At 41.0% G+C, this 17347-nt stretch overlaps 1 protein-coding gene and 1 long non-coding RNA gene across 2 annotated transcripts in view; one reads left to right on the forward strand and one right to left on the reverse strand.

Annotated features, from left to right (window-relative positions):
* Nucleotides 1-6768, reverse strand: part of cxxc4 (CXXC finger 4) — a 38951-nt gene extending 32183 nt beyond the window's left edge. The window contains exons 1-2 of the mRNA XM_033623300.2: nucleotides 6299-6768; nucleotides 3360-4298 (exon numbers count right to left, since the gene is read on the reverse strand). Of these exons, the coding sequence (XP_033479191.1) occupies nucleotides 3360-4184 (825 nt within the window). The 5' untranslated portion in view covers nucleotides 4185-4298; nucleotides 6299-6768. The remainder of the gene's footprint in view (nucleotides 1-3359; nucleotides 4299-6298) is intronic.
* LOC144462471 (uncharacterized) overlaps nucleotides 1-17347 on the forward strand; it is a 185346-nt gene that overhangs the window by 148337 nt on the left and 19662 nt on the right. The window lies entirely within an intron of this gene.

Consider the following 17347-nt stretch of genomic DNA (forward strand, 5'->3'; position numbering starts at 1 on the left):
CATCTAAACTAACTTCAGCACCTGACTCTTCACACCTCTCAATCAAACGCCACTCAGCTGTGAGCAACCATTAGCACCACCAACAAGCTGAAAAAAAGCACTCGCGGTTAATGTACGTATAAGTTTGTCAAAGCAGGGGAACAACTTCACACCTTTAAGATGCCTTTAAACTCAAAACCCATTTCCGCAGCAGAAGGTGCGCCTGTAATTACAGATGCAGAGTCAAAAATAACAATTACTGCTGGAGAAGTCCATAATATGAATTACTGAACTCAGTGAAGGAGCTTTTAAAAGCAAGTGTGGATTTGTTTGAGGGGTTTTCACACCCTTGGTAATTCTAACCGTCTTTGCAAATGGATGTTTTCCAAAAGTGAGTCTACCCATGCATTATGAATGAGAGGCCAGGTTCCTGGACACCTGTTTGGGGACACCTGTTAGTACATGATATGAGGAGTCAACATTAAACCAGCTTCCGATTATGGTTTTACATGTCCGACCTATAACCCATCAGTGACCCCTTTATTTAACCTCTTAAACCCTGGTTTCCCAATAATTTCCCCTGTTAAGAAGTTTCCACGCTGCATGGAAAGTCTTACATATCTTCAGCAGCTTGTTCTAGGGCTGAGTGATGTGGAGAAAATCAAATATCACAATATTTTTTAACAAATACCTCCATATCGATATTGCGTCAATATTGTAGGGTTGACTGTTGGTGCTTTTACAAAATATTTACACAATGAGATTTTTGATAATTAACTATCAGTAATGTCAATTTAATTACAAAGTGGGTAACGGTAAATAACAGAACAGTCTGGTAAGTTCAGAAAATGGCATCACTTTTCTGTAATGCAGCCTTTAAAAACAGAAAAAGACAACACTAATGGTATTATGATATCCAAAATCAAAGACGATATTTAGTCTCATATCACGATATTGATATAACATTGATAATTGCCCAGCCCTAGCATGTTCCAACACTCAGTTTGGCTAGCCATGGACAAAATACTAAGTAAAATGTAACACTATGGTTTTTATGGCTGAACCAAATGGAAATAACCTACATCAAGTCACTTAATGTCTTTATTTTGAGTCCTACAAATTCAATTTTCCTAAGGCAATTGAAAAATGATGGATGTTTCTACCCAGCTGGCACCGGTGTCAATATGATGTCAGAATGACGTTGGAGTCTTACGCTGGACAGATGTTGAATTTTGGCTGGGATAAAAATTGGGTTGACGATGTTTTCACGCCCTGTGGACACTAACATTATGACGCTTTGCAGATATTGGGTTTCGTTCTCCGTACCTTACAACTAGATGTCATTATTCTACATCATGATGACAGCATTTGACGTTTGGAAGATGTTGGATTGGACTTATCACGACTTAAAACCAACAAAATATCAACACCATCTGTCGTCAGTATTCCATGTCAAATTGACGTTGCTGTTAGACGTCCTACTGACATTGAATTTTGGTCACCAAACGTCACAACCTAAATTCAACCAAATATCAGTGTCTAACGATGTTGGTGGCCAGCTGGGTACTTTTTCACTTTGTAAGACACCTTGTTTCAGGTAGTGTCTAAAATCAAGTTTTTCTAGATCCTAGTGCACTGACCTGTCTAAGTCTTAATTAATTCAAGATGCAGACACTAATTTCAGATCTTTACCAACATGCATCCTCGTACAAACTTTTGGAAATTTTGCGATCCTAACTCTAAATTTCTACATTTAAAACAAAGCTCTGTAGGTCTGAACAGTACTCATCTGCACAAAACGTGTTTGTAATAGCTGACCCACTGTTACGGGTTAAAGAGATAAAAAACAGACCTAATTTAGCCCCTCAATTTCTGTTTCAGTTGCAAAGTGGAGAAGCTTTTGATGCTTGGGCCTCCTGTCAAAATCATTAAAAGTTACTAAGATTTTAATCAGGGATATTAGCTGTGGATGGCAGGCTGTCAAACCGGGATTGAACTGACAGAAATCCTCCATGTAGCACTAGATTGTGGAGTACATGAGACAAATGATGAGAATCACATGAATAAATAATAATATGTTATGTCACGTTGAGCTCGTCAACACTACTGGGTCAAACAAGCTGCAACATTTGCATTCAGGTACAAACTCAATCTACTTTGAATCCTTCCAGAATTTCCTGATCACTGAAAAGCAGCAGGCACAGGTGATATTTACATTTTGAAACACCGAAATGAACTTAAAGACTTATCCACAAAAAATATCATCCAAAAAAAAAAAAAATCAATCACAGATTCAGACAAGACTGAGACAATCTGATGCCACAAATTCATAATGAACAAAGGAATCCATACATGGTGTTTTTCCATCAGTAGATTAGGTAATATTTTATAATTAACCTCTTTTTCCTCTCTATGTAATTACTTAATTAATGAGCAAATCATCAGGCCCTCAGGTTGCATTTGTTGGTGACTCATCCATACAAGCTCATGTTAAGTCAGTGAAGTTCAACCTCTCAGGGTAAAGAGAACCATATTTGCAAGTTAACATTCATATTCTGCCTTTGCCTTTGATAACCAAATGTCAGCGACTAAATAAATCAATTAAAATGAACCTTTAAAAACAACGCTGCCCTCTGATTGTGTCCTAATGAAGCCTCTTGCTACTTGTCAATTAAGCCAGTGCTCAATATGTATCTCTTTCCTAAGTGACAGTGTGTTTTTTTCTGCCTCTGCACCCTTTTTGATATGCATCATGCCCCAGATTGATCCATAATTGGCCATAATGATGCAAAATATAATATGAAATGATTTCATCTCAACCCTACTGTATATGCACAATCAATTCATACAGGATCAGTGGGAGAGGATCGGTCTGGGTGTTTCGCTCCCCTCCCCACACAAAACTTGGGGTATGTTTTGAGAAACGCCATCAGCGGCCCTGCCATCACTCTCACCATCTCTTGGTGGTCGGAGGCTGAGGCTTTGTGGGATATTGATTCTCCCCATCCAGAGACGGTTTCCATAATTGGTTAAAATGACCGGGTGCAGAGAGGGATGGCTCTCTGCTGAAAACCATTTCCCAGCCCTGCTTGGAGCAGAGCCAAGCTTGGGGTTGTTCGGATGCGTTCCAGCCCCAGCCTGACTGGCAGCAATTAGGGGTGTCTGAGCCAAGCTCAGCTTGCGCTCCACACAAACACCCCTAATTACTGCCAATTAGGCTAGGCGGGTAGGCAGATTTGAGAAGCCGGGGGGATGTTCAGGCATGGGTGGGCATGGAAACAATTTTCAAGGGCTTAGAACGTGACTGGATGAAAAGGTTAATGCTTTGGAGTGCAAGGGGATAATAACAAAAGAAGGGGAAGCAGAGCCCCGGTTCTCACCTCCAGCGACGAGCCTGGCTTCTTCTTCAGCTCCTCGCATTTCCTAAATTTGCAGATCTGGTGGCCCGTTTTGCGGTTCCGACAACTGCTGCAGACACCACAGTTGATTAGCCGCCTGCAGGGTGCACAGACCCCACACCTTTTCCTTTTCTTCTTCGCTGGGTTTCCACTGGATACCGAGGAATTATTCTGTGGGCAGTCTGCCAGATTGGCAATTTGAAACGCACTGTCTGTAACGGCTGCTGAGGCTGCGGGGGAGTGAAGGGCTGTCATGACGATGACCCCGGGAGGTAATGAGATGCCCCCTAAAGCCGGGATAGCGGAAAAAGTTCCAACGCGTTCTGGGAGATTCATTATCTCTGCTTCAGCAGCGCCGCATTTCAGCTTGTTCATGCATTCTCCTGCTAAAGGTCTGCAGTGTTCGGGGGATAAGGTAGAGAGGAAATTATTATTTGCCATTTGCAGCGTCTCTGGCGGCACGCCAGGCTTCCCCGGCCTCTGGGAGTCATTTCTATGCATGCTGGTCCTATTAGGGTTTATTGCCGCTGATTTCCTTCCCCAGAGCATGGCGTTATCGCAGTTCCAAGGGGACATGCCAATTCTAGCACTGGGAAAAATGGGCGTTGTGATGCGGGCAATCTTAGCAGTCTGTGGAAATGCCCCATTGGTTTTATAAAAGTTTGCAAAAGACCTGTACCTTTCCATTTCTGCGTTATAATCCAAAAGCTGGCTTAATCCACCATCCTGAAGATTATCCTTTTGTAAGAGAGACACATCTGCGTTCTGTCCGTTTTCAATGCAAAGCGCATTGTTTATGTTAGCCATGGCTGAGGAATGGTTGTCAATGTTCAGGAGAAGAGAGTGAGGTTACAGTGGCCTTTGTTGAACTGGAGCTGGTTACGAACAGTGTGTTACCATCCTGGTTTATCTTCTCCAGTGCTAAAAGCATAAAAACAAACAAACAAACAAACAAAAAAAAACAACAGTTACACATAAAAGAGGCAAATGTTTTCATTCTAATCAGATTTCATTTCTCTGCTTCAACTTTTCTCTGAAGATAACATCCGAACATTTGAAGAATCTTCTGGCACATTGTTTACGCCCTGCGTTTTCTAATGGAACTATCACAAATAGTCAGAACTGATCTTCATCTGGTGACAGTAACGTGATAGCTGTGACAGACCGACATGTCATTATTATAATGGGGGAAAAGGAAATTAGCATGCTTCAAAAAAGATGCCACACTTTCAACAATTTATTTTAGACGTCTTGTCAAAGTATTTTTACATATTTTGAAGAAAGTCCAATCAGCTACTTCACAGAATGAATAAATACATTTTAATACACATGGGGATACTTCATCAAAACACAGAACCTGAATATTCAATCCAAAATATCACTATTTTGAAAAGTTAGCAGGAGAGCCCCACCAGGATTCAGATTATGACAGCAGCAGCTACAAACACAAAGATTTTCACCTTAGGCCTGCAATATAAGCTCTTAAAAATAATCTGCTTTGGGTGCCAGGAGGAACATAGTTAAATATTTTCACATTTTTTTCATCTAATCCAAATAGTAGAGGTGGCCCATCCATGTAAACACGACTGTCCAGCCTCTTAAGAGCATCTGGTATTCATTCATGGCTAGCCTCTATTACATTTACTCAGTGACAGCACAGATAGCCACTGGTGGATTTACATCCAGATCATGGACCAGACCAACTACAGTGTCAGCTGCCTCAGGATGTGTGTCTGTGTGTGTGTGTGTGTGTGTGTGTGTGTATAGGTGTGTGTGTGCGTGTGTGTGTGTGTGTGTGTGTGTGGTGGGGTGCTCCATTTCCTCTCTCTCTCTCCACCAGTCTGTCTGGATTTGGTTTCCACAGATAAAAGCCCATTAGACACATCTCCCCCTACTTCCATTACCTTTTTCTGGGCTTTCTCTCTTAATTGCCAAAGCTGATCCATTGCTGGAACACTAAAGCATTTCAAATCACTTCCATGGTGCTACCCAGCAGCTGTCTCGGAAAAAAAATGAATTATAAATACACACACATGGAGCTGGAGAGATTGTACTGGGTGGCATTATTAAAGTCCTCTGAATGCTGGAGTGCATCCCCTTCTAAACACGTCCCAGCAGGTAAATATTTGCCTTAAACTAAAGTGCAAAATTATTCAGACAGTGCAGTCTCAATATATTTCTCTAACATGCAATAAGCTATCCAACATTGTTTCTTTTAAACTATTTTTTTTTTTTTTGACACAGTGTGACACTATCCGCCATCCAATTCCAGATCTGGAGGTTCAATGTCAACGTGGCATCCAAAACAACCCGCAGCCACCAGTAAACAAAACCCTCCTTGGCTTAATGATCAGCCCTCCTCAGGGTCATTATTACTTAATCAATTCACCCCTGGAGCGGAATACGCAGCCCAAAGGCAATCAAGTCACGGACATTGATTTTCAGCCTGTAAACAAAGTTTAGAGAGACAGAAATGTTCAATACTTGGAGCTGGAGAGAGACACAGAGAGAGGAGGGAGAGAGGGAAAGAGAGGGAGGGGAAAGGTGGAGAGTGCGAGAAGGAGATTGAAGAAAGAAAAGTAAAAAAAAAAAAGAAGAAGAAGCCACGTCCGATGACGAACCATTGTGCCGCTGCTGCACCGCGATGCCATTAATTACACTCGGACTGGTCTGTGGTAGACATTCAGATCAAAGGTCATGCATAGATAATCCGAGGAGGGGAGTTGCGGTGCAATAGTGCAAAAAAATAAAAAGATAAAACCCAATAAAAATTAATCTGCCTGGCTCACTTTGCGGCCACGCAAGACACAAATCGGGACAGGAGGAAAGAGGGGGTAAGACGCATGCAAGTGGACGGCAAAATATGGACGGACACACAGTGTGTGTGTGTGTGTGTGAGAGAGAGAGAGAGCATCACCTACCAGGTTCCTGTTGAGAAGAGCTCCCAAGATGCTACCAGCCTGCGACCGTGTAACGGCACATTACTGCGAAGCGATACGTGGGGGGATAATAATGCAAAGATGCGCGAAGACGCACAGACATAGGCTGCCGGAGCAGAGCGGGGCGAGTGTGTGTGTTCAGAGCGCTCAAAACAAAAGGACCATTTTTTATCGACTTTCTTGTCACGTTAAAAAAAAAAGGTTGGAAAGTGCATAAATAAGCCAAAAGGTGTCGTAGGGAAAAAACGGCGGAGGGGGGGGAGGAAATCGCAGAGGGGGTTAGGTGTTTCCTCTCCTCTTGATCCGGGGGCTGTATTGTGTGTCTGCCTGGTCTCTCTGCTCAGTCCGTGTCTCCTGTCGCTGTGTGTGGCTGATTGGTGCTGAGGTGAGGAAGCAGGGATGTGGACACCTACTGATCATTGGCTGGAAATTACTATAGAAACACTCGGGAGGTGGGAGGGATGGATGGCTCGGGGCGCCCTGTAGGGAGAAAAATATCTACGGGAAATATCTGCGTCTTGCAACCTTATAGTGGCCTCTTTTTTTCTTCTTCTTCTTCTCCCTCAAATATTTTTAATACATTTCTTTCATGACGAGGCATTTAGAGAGGATGAGGAGGGGGGGGGGGGTTGTCATTTGTCAGATGCGTCTTTTAATAAGGATTGGGGAAACTTGTCAAATTAATTTGAATGGAGCTGAGCTGTGATTAAGATAAAATGCCTCCGCCGGGTTGTTTCCACCACCACCACCACCACCACCGCCCCCCACCCCTCCACCACCTCTCCCTCCCTCCCTCCTCTCTCCGTCCAGCGACAGCCATAATTACTAAGACCTCCGGGATTCATCACCATTATAAATCCCGCCTGCTGGCCACCCATGCCTACAGCTCCCACAGGCTGACAACACGCGGGCACGCATGGCACGTTTATTCCACGAGCCCCCATGTGTGTGTGACACTGTGCGTTCATTCATGTTGAAACCTATAAGCTCTGAGTTAAAATGAAATTATGACTCCAAGCTGCGTCCCCGGATTATTTTCCCCCCACATCAGCATTTATCTGTGAGCCTCAGGGTGGAGTTTAAGAAGAAAGTTAACATGGGACCGTCACCTCTGTGTGGCCAATTACTCAGTCATCACCCTTACAAAGCAGCTGTTAGTAGCCACTACATTTAAGAGTTTTACCACACAAAATTATAAATCAGCCTAAAACAACAAGGGAAACATTAAAAAACAGATATGATAAGGTCACATGGGTTATTTTACAGTAGCCTTTTTGGTACCCTATAAGCAGGGGTGTAGGTTTTGTTTCCACACTGGGGGACACATATGAAACAAGGGGTTTGGGGGTCCTCCGACAAAACATTTTGAGCATCACACATTTAATTTTCCTGCATTCTGGTGACTTTTTATCAGGGCTGTCAATCTATTAAAAAATGCTCTGTGATTAATAAATGTAAATTAACACATACATACATTTTAAACTGTGAATGTATTTTTAAAATTTCAGTTCAAATAAATTTTGGCAGATGTGTCTTGGTAAAGCTGCTGGATTTTTGTCCTCTACCACCGAAACTGGTCTGCAGTCCATTTTGCAGGGGAGTTAGTCGATTACTCAGTTTGCGTCTGAACGCCTGGTCGAGTGTGGCTCTACGAGGCTGGTTGCTAGCACTAACATCAGAGGCCGTGCTCGCCCAGACCTTTGGGTTCACTGCTATATGCTTTGCGTCGTGGTGATATTTCAGGCTTGCAGTAGTAGGATAGTACGAAAAGTATTTACTGCAGACATTGCAGAGAACAGTGCTCCTGTCAACACTTCCATCGGGGTGTTTTTTAAATGTAAATGTTCCATCCACAGGGTCAAGCAGCGTCGTCTCATCTTCTTCCATCATGTGACAAAGCCATGCACCAGGTCAAAGGGTGCCACAGAACGCGATTTATCAGCATTGATTTTTTTAATGTGTCATTTTTTTGATGAATTAATCAAAATTAATGCATTATTTTGACAGCCCTAAGTTTTAAGCACCAATTTGTGCCTTTCCAGCATCAGTTCATGCTGTAAATATCTTTAAATGTGTCAAAATAAAAGTCCTCTGCTGCTTCCATGTTTTTATCGAGGGGGCACAAACTGCACGTTCTAAATATTGAAATCTACGTCTGTTGCTCAAAGGACTTTTAAGTTGTATCTAATGGTTTTTTTAATAGTTAATAAATAATTTAGTAATGCTTTATAGATCAATTATAAACCACAATAACACATTCTGCGTTGCCTGAATGTGAAAATCTCCACTGTCTGGGATTAATGCGCTCTGTTTTGTAACGATGCAGTTGGATATGTTGGCAATCCATTTACAAATGCTCATCGATTTCTCACTTTCATTAACAAGCCAAGTCTGCAGAGATGTGAATAAGTCATTAAATAAAGGTTTTAATCCATCACGTCTGCAGATTTAGGGGTTAAAAAGTTAAATGGATTTTGGTCCAGATCTCCTGCGGCCAAAATACTTGGTCACATAGTCAAAAATATTTTTAACAACTCAACAAGTGTGTCTAATAAAAAAAAGTGATAGCACCTTTTCAGTAATTGTCAATTATTATAATTCAGACTACAACAAACAGTGATTTTTATTATTGATTAATTTGCAGGTTATTTTCTTGATTTATTATCTGTGAAAGGAGTCAGATAATGGTTCCCAAAGCCCAGAGTGTCTAAACCAATGTAATATGACTTGTTTTGTTGGACTGACTGCACAAAACCCAACAATATTCAATTTCATATCATAGAACATCTAAGAAAACCAGCAAATATTAATATTTAGGGCCACAACAGAGGCTAGAACCTGTGAATATTTGCTTAAAAACAGACAATTAATCTTCTGTCAATGGACTAATCAGTAAATCATGCGATCATTTCACGTGACATATCACTTAAGATGACATCATGCCACAGAGGAATAAACAATCCCTGCATTGCTTTTACTTTCAGACAGGTTTAGGCGTAAACAAACTGACAGCTACACTGACACATTTCTAAGTCATACAGCCCCTCCAGGTGAGCTGTGTGACACAGGCCTATAGGCTGCTAAAGGCTACACTTTGATGAGTTTATTGAGAGCTGGCAATAGGTAGGACAGAGAGGAAGCAAAGACTTAACCATGCTAAATGTTTTACGATTATTTGTAAATATCTGTTTAGACTTGAGTTAGTTTAGAAGTGAAGTTTGGCTCAATAACAGATGTTTGTTAAGTAGTTCCAGTAACTTGAGTTTTTCAAGGCTGACTGTAAGGTTGCTGAGCCCACAGCAAACAATGTGGTTTCAAGTCTTGTTTTTGACACCTGTTCACGCCCAGTGACGTGACTCAGAAGACCTTGGCCTTAAAACTTTGTCGTCTTCATTCAACAGCTGTCAAATCATCCCTCTTTCAATGGTGACAAAGCACCAACTTGGGTTTTGGAGAAACATTTGAGGAGTGCAACAGATACTTGTCACTGAAGCCCCAAAGCAGCAGCAGCAGTGGTAAATCTTAAAAGAATCTGGTTGACTAAGTGTTAAAGTATGTGTTGATTGGTGAGGTAGATTCGGGTTTGCAGTGGTTAAGACTTGGATAAACAGTTCTGCCTAAGCTTGTAGGTTTCGTCTCTCAACTTTAGAGGGGGAATCATATGAAACAGGGGGTTTGGGGAAGAACATTTTGAGTGTCAAACACCTTGTAGAAAAGGTGTTTAAAGATGCCCGATGAAGATCTAGTCACCGAAACGTAGCATTGAAATCATTATTTTTGCAAGTTAGACAGTGTGCGGGAGTCTTTTCTACAAGTTTAATTCTTCACGTCCCTCTCCTACACACCTGTTTGAAAATAGATGTGCGAAGTACTCCTTCATTTTGAGTGTCAAACTGTTTTTTGGTGAATTTTTACACTCTAATTTGAGCCTTTTTTTCCCATAAATTTATGGTGTAAATGTTTTAAATTTAGTCAAAAATAAAAGATGGCACATTATATTTATTGTTCCCCCCTGAAATCTACACCTATGGTTGTGTCTGTCCACATAGTTTGAGTCGTGATCACTCTTGTCCTGGGTGCAAAGACTTTAGATCTCATTTCTATTTTCATCTGTCTTTAATCAAGAAATAAAACGCTGAATTTGCGATACACCACTTGAATCAAGGTGAAGTCATGAGTAAGTAGTTAACACACTCAGATTTTTGCTGACTCTTTCAGTGCTTGGGGCATGTAAACACTTTGGTCAGATGCTTTTTTTTCTGCAGATGCCACCAGATGCAGTCATAAAATTAGAGTTAATGAGCGACAGCATCTTGTTTCAATCAATAATAATATCAGAATATCTTGTAATCAGAGCGTTTGTGTAGAACTTAGATGTAGTGTCTTGATATTCACCTGTGGATGAAGATATCTCCTTGGTCTTTTCCACCTGTCTTGCTCCTGTTTCATCCAGTTGATATGAATGAGGATTTCTTCTTGTTTTGATCAATTTGTAGTTTCCCGTTCACACTACAATAAAAGCACATGTCCTTTTGACACCCCAAAAAGCACACTTGGCAAGCAGAGAGTTTATGAATAAATTCATCTTGATTTCTGCCCCAAAATAATGATGAATCAGAACTTCTGTTCTTGGACACGATTGACAGTTACATTACAGAAAAAGGGAACCATCCTTGAAGTGTTATTTTTTTTGCCAGTATCAGACCCGGTGCATCTGTGTGGTGTGGGAGCTCCTCTGTCTGAAAATCATTTTATCTTCCGGGCGATAATAGCCCCCAGGGGAAATCTGCCTAGGTGGTCCTAACCTCTGTCTGCAGAGCCACGGCAGTATGTGGGTCTCTAGCAGTGGGAGGCATGAACCCTCGTGGCAGGCCTTTGTTCCTGTCTGCGTGCTCCGGCATCGCTCCCCCCGTGCGTCTACTCCTCCCCCTGCTTCCCTGGGCTTTGAGCTGAACTCGAACGAGTAATTAATAACCATGACCCCAGATTTAAACGTAGCCCGCATTTAGTCGATGGAAATAGAATCACAGAGGAGTGAAGTCATAAGACATGGGTGTTTGAGGGGTGATGGTGTGAATCCATTGATTCATCTGTCTCAATTTGATCCGGGCACTGTGCTCACATCTGTCAGGAGGAAGACAGTGAAGATACCAGCAGCGTAGCAGAGACATCCAGTCGGCTTCTTGTGCAGCGTTTACAAAAACCCTGCAGTTTGGCCGCTAATTTGACCAAATAAAATGCAAATATTAGAGGAAAAATACAAAGTAGAAGTGCTGGATTAGCTGGCTTCTCCATGTCTCCAGCTGTTATTTCAAAAGCATGCTGTATATTTCCCTGTTTGAAAGGGTTTGCAGGCCCCAGACAGTCGCAGGATGTATAGATTTTTGTATGCAAGCAAAGAAAACACAGCCACAGTTGTTTCCTCTGTGGAATTATGAAAAAAAAAAAAAAAAATCTGACCAGGAAAAGGGAGGAGCTCGACTGTGTCTCCTGGAGGTGTTTCTGATGGGCTCACACAGACTGTTATGGTAAACAGCATTCCTCTGAGGCCTTTAAAGCATGAAGAGAAAGACACAGACAGAAAGAGAGTGAAGAGAGAGAGACAGGGAGCAACTTGGGAAAATAAACAGTATGAGATTACGGGTTTGGCAGTGATGCGCCACAGTGCAGCAGCAACCTTGGCACTATTTATTTAGAAACCTGCCTCATTTCCTCCTGCAGGCTGTAATGCATGGTGCCCTCACCTCACACACATTAGCCCTTTGCTGTGATTTGATGTGTATCGCCCGCTTTAGCGCTGTTTTCCTTGGATACATTGGAGCGATCCCTCCTCCCCTTCCCATCGCCTGCTAATTGGAGTGTATAGAGCACCCTTAATTATCCAGTTAGTAGCTTTGCTGAAAGAAAGCCGACTCCTGGCACACAGTCTGGTACAGATGACAGCACCTACACACAATCACTTCCAGAGAAAATCTCAAGTAACATGTAGATAGAAAGCAGCGCGTGTGCATGCAGGCTGCGTGAATGAAAGTTTGTAGTCATATTCTGTAGATGTGTCTGCTTTTCAAACTTTCTTCAGGTAGATGGAACGACACTAGAGATTTCTGGTATTATTTCTGGTTCTTTCTGTTTTTTAAATTTTTTATTTCAGCACAACAAATGTTAGATTTACATTCTCTCTTTGGATCCATCCATTATTCTATATGATTGTGTTACATAAATTATCTTTGTAAGTGTGTTTTCTTCAAGGTTGGAATCTCCAGCACACTAAAAAAGCCCCTGTGGAGCAGTCTGGGAAATAACAAATCAATTACACATTTATTTGAATGTGTTTAGCTCATTGACAAGCTGCCTTCATCTATAGAATACAGCAATGGTGGAAGAAGCATTCAGTAAAAAAGGCCTGCTTTCAAATCTTTGACTAAAATCAGAATTGAAAGAAAGTATGACAAGCAAAATCACCTGAAAATATGAAAATAAACATGCTCATTATGCAGACAAAGTGTCCCTGTCAGTGCTTTAATATTACACACGATAATATTGACATGTTATGTATGAGTGTGTAACGCTGCATTCATGTCGGCAGATCAGGAAGAACATGAAAAACTCTTGTAATAACTTAATTTAAATTGCCGAGATTGCATAGCAATGCTTTGCTACTTTCATTAACAAGTGAAACCAGGTACAAACAAAGTTAATGTTGATATTGATTTTTTTCTTATAGTAACCTGCCACCAGATATAGTTCATCACAGCAAATGGGAGATGTCACCTCTGCCAGATATTCCCAGTATCTCTGACTAAGAATGAAGTCGGAAGCTAACATGAATGCTTTTTTCCAACTCAGCTGCTCGTAATTACGGTCCAAACATACAACATAAGTAGCATTTTATTGTGGTAGCTTTACTTTTTTTTTTTTTAATGAAACTGAGGTTTTGGAGACCTTTAGGAAATTAGACCGTCAAACACTTAATTTCCTGCCTTTTGAAGAATTTGTATGCATCAATTTTTGCCTTTTCTGCATCAACTTATGGTGGAAATGTATTTAATTTAAGCAAAATAAAATTCCTCTACCCAGGGGGATGTGTGCCATCTGTGGTTGGGTGAATGGAGAGTTCAATGTATTACAGTGCATTAAGTTTATCAAGTGCTCCATAAGTTGGCAAAAATACTCTGAAATGTTGTGCAATAAGTATAAAGTATAAAGTAGCAGAGAATGAAAATACTCAAGTAAAGTACAAGTACTTAGGTATGGTGCTTGTATGTAATCCTCAGTATGCATTTGTACATGTGGTTTTATGTTTCTTGTCTTACATGATGTAGTTTTTCACAATGATTTGACACATTTTGTGATCATATCACATGTTTCCTTTACATATATACAGTATGTTATAGTCAAAACTTTTCTTTATTTGCTCATATACAGTAATACATACTGTACATATTCTAAACACCGCTGACACACCAATGCACAATATCTGTAAATATCTTTGGAACAAAATACTTTGTGCGCAGGACAGGACAAACCAAACTAATTACAGCTCCAGTGAGTGTGTGAAGATTTACTTATTTTTAAAAACACCACCTCCACTTCCTCTAACTAGCTGCGCACTGCTCAATAAATATTCATTTGGATTTCTAAAGTAATTATTTTATATGATCCCATGATTAAGTTTCCTAGCATGACAAAGTATACTCTCACATTTAGAGTTGTGAAGACCTGGCGAAAATGTAACTAAATGTTTTTTAAGTATTTCAACAGAACTGTTGTGTTAAACAGGTGCACTGCCTTCTTAATTATAAAGCAGGGTGTAATTAAGTTCAATTCAAAGGGGCTTCATTGGCCTGAGAAATGTAGGTTTACATAGCCAAACTGTGAAATAAAAACAAAGACTGTATGTACAATAAGTGAAGATATCGTAGAATTCAGTTTGTATACACATCGCTGCTGAATGAATACACCTCTGACACACCCACCAGATAAGAAAAAACCTCCCTGAAAGCCTGTTGCACACCGTGTCACAACATTTCGAGGAAACCTGTCATTCAACCTGGAAACCATAGCAAAACAGTGCACACCATTTTTAGATTTAATTTACCCCTTGGTTCAGATGTCTGTCCTGATTGGCTGCCTCACAGACAGGATATAGGAGCAGTAGGGTTGCGGGTGACAAAGGTCATCAGCTGGAATTAAAAGCCAGCGTACAGCCCACAATCAATATTTGCTCTAACCTGTCGCAGGGCCGTCCTGCTACATGAATGTAAACACTTGGACAATAATGATCCTTCCTCAATGTCAGAAGGTATTAAACTGACCAGAGACAATAAACAGGACTGTGTTGTGGTGGAGGAGTTAGGTGTCTGTTAAACATTAAACCGCGCTTTGTTGGAAATTAATGTCAAACAGTGTTCAATGTGCTCTTGTTGTGGCAACTGTGATCCAACTCTCACTACAACAAATTAGTGTCACTGAAGGTGATAAAAGGAATTTCTTTGCCTTAGTGAAGGTTTCTCACCTTTTCTAGCCTGCAGACATTTATTAGCTCCCAAATCTCTCATATTTTTATCATGTGAATTTAAGTATGGCTTTGTGCTCTGTTTTCAAGAGGGAATACCACATTTTCGAGAAATTATGATACATTTTACACCTGTTATTTTTCAAGTCATATACATTTACCACAGGGCGTCATCACAGAGATCAACAGTGCAAGTATTTCATATGTATTTGCCCCTAAAAATAGACGTGTGAAAACAAAAAATCATTTACGAGCACAGCTTGTGAGTAAATTATTTAAACCTACCATAATCTTTTTCCCTTGTGCTGCTCTCTGTTCCAAAACTACAAATCCCACAATTCCACAATCATCAATGTGCCAATCACAGTAGAGTTTTCTGTGATGACACAGCCGGTGTCAAGTGAGAGAAAGGTACACAGAAAGTAAACAACAAGTAAAAAAGTATTGGTTTAATAGGCCAAATGTTATACATGCTAACATTGCTATTTTGAGCAAAAAGAGACGAAGAGAAAGAAGAATTTGTAAGGGTTAACTCACCAAAGAGGGTTTGCACCTGGCATTATCTGAGGTACATTAGCATGGTGGCTAGTAAGGTCAGGGTGACTGAGGACAATGTTAGCAAGTGACCCCTGCTGCCACTTCAATGTCCACTGGAGAGGGCGGATGAAAAAAAAAATATAGATTTAATATTTTAGTGTGTAGAGTGGACAGCATAGTGCCCAGTTCAGACCAAAGATTCATGACGAGACGAGTTAAAGCAGGCAACTACTTGCAACGCGCCGTTGGGCAACGTTCTAAAAACCTGCCAGTTCACACCAATGCAACTAGCTGAGACAGTGTATCATCTCTATGCAACAACTCTCTGTACTTCCGTTCTGATTTACAGCTTTTCAGACTTATTCTGTGGCTGAATATAATTTGTAGCTTCTTAAAACATGAATGAGGACAGTGATAGTGAGAAACTGGCTACAGCTGCATTTGTAGTAGTGATGAAACAATGAAAACAGAAACAAAATAAACATCAGATGGACTGCATTCATGATAAATACGCAACAATAATTCAGATAACCAGCACCAATTAATCAGTCAATGAGAATGTGTGGGTGTGTGGGGTAGGGGCTAAGCACATACAGCGAGCACCGACAGTGACCCACGGTCCAACACTGGCAGGCTGTGACGACGGAAACAGAGGGCTATGTGAGGACAGAGCACTCACACACATTTTGACTTGACCAACAGACCTCACTACAAGCTGATTGGTGACGTGACAGGCTTTACATATAAAACCAGCCGCCGGCAATTTGACCAGCTGACTTGCAGGTGACACCATCAGCCAGCTTGAGTCAAGCTCGCACCGGCAAGTTCACACCGCTACAACTTTTCTCTGCAGCGTTCTCAAATGGTTTTGACTTATTGGGAATCTGAACTGGACTCTAGAGAGATGTGAGAGAGATGACAGCATAAACAACTGACCATGCTACTTAGTATACCGTCTTTGTAAAAAGGTGCGTTATGAACATTTTATTTTAACTTTGCTCCTAAATTTCCTTGTGTGCTCCTAATTTTTGATTTAGGAACACACGTATTCCATGTGAAAAAAAGCTAGCATTAGCGCTGCATCAGGAGACCTCCCACAGGGTCTAGCCCCGAGGCTGAGAAACTCCTCCTTCAGCTGTTGACCAACTTTCATAATTTCTTATGGAAATTTAATTGTTTCTTTTGTTCTCCGAGGCAGCTACCCACTTAAAAACAAATATGTTCAACAAAGAAAAACCCTAAATTTATCAAACACCGACAAGTGATTCACTTCAAGTGTCCCTCTTCATGAACTAGGATTAGGGACACTTTTGTTTTTGTGCTAATATGTGCAAACACAGTTGCCATGCTCATCTGTCAGCAAGGGTGAGCAAACAGCTTTGGCAAACACAAACATCATGGAAGCACCCGCTTTAGTCTATAAGTCACATTCAGGATGTGACTCAGTTTTAAGTGGTTCACACCACATTGTGCTTGCACTCAGACTTGTCAGACTTAGATGTTTACATGTGGACACGACACCACCGGAAGCTGTTGCAGCGATTTTACTTCTATTCAACAGCAGCTAGTGATGAAGCTGGTGAAATTTTGTTTTTGATTTTGATTTTGTTGCTCTGTTTAGAGTTAAATGTCAATATCTGCCATCCACAGATCTGACTAATTCCTATTAAGATCTCATTTACACCTGGTATTAACGTGATCTGTATCTGGATGGGTTATCTAGATAATGATATCTGATCACAAGCCTTTGCATTCACACCTGATATTAATAAGTGTCCTTGTTATCTCGATTTAGCCCACATCATCAGAGCATATCACAACTTGATATGCAAATTAAGTAAGCAGAGACTAATCAACAAACATGTCCCAGGTTAAGGAAAGTGATGCTGCTGCTGCATGGGCTCTACTTTATCTACTCTGCTGAGCTCGGGCTCGTCTGTAGTCCTTTGCCTATGGATATATTTTATGAATGTATTTCT

The sequence above is a fragment of the Epinephelus lanceolatus genome, chromosome 3 (assembly GCF_041903045.1).
Source record: "Epinephelus lanceolatus isolate andai-2023 chromosome 3, ASM4190304v1, whole genome shotgun sequence".
In the NCBI taxonomy this organism is placed as follows: Eukaryota; Metazoa; Chordata; class Actinopteri; order Perciformes; family Serranidae; genus Epinephelus; species Epinephelus lanceolatus.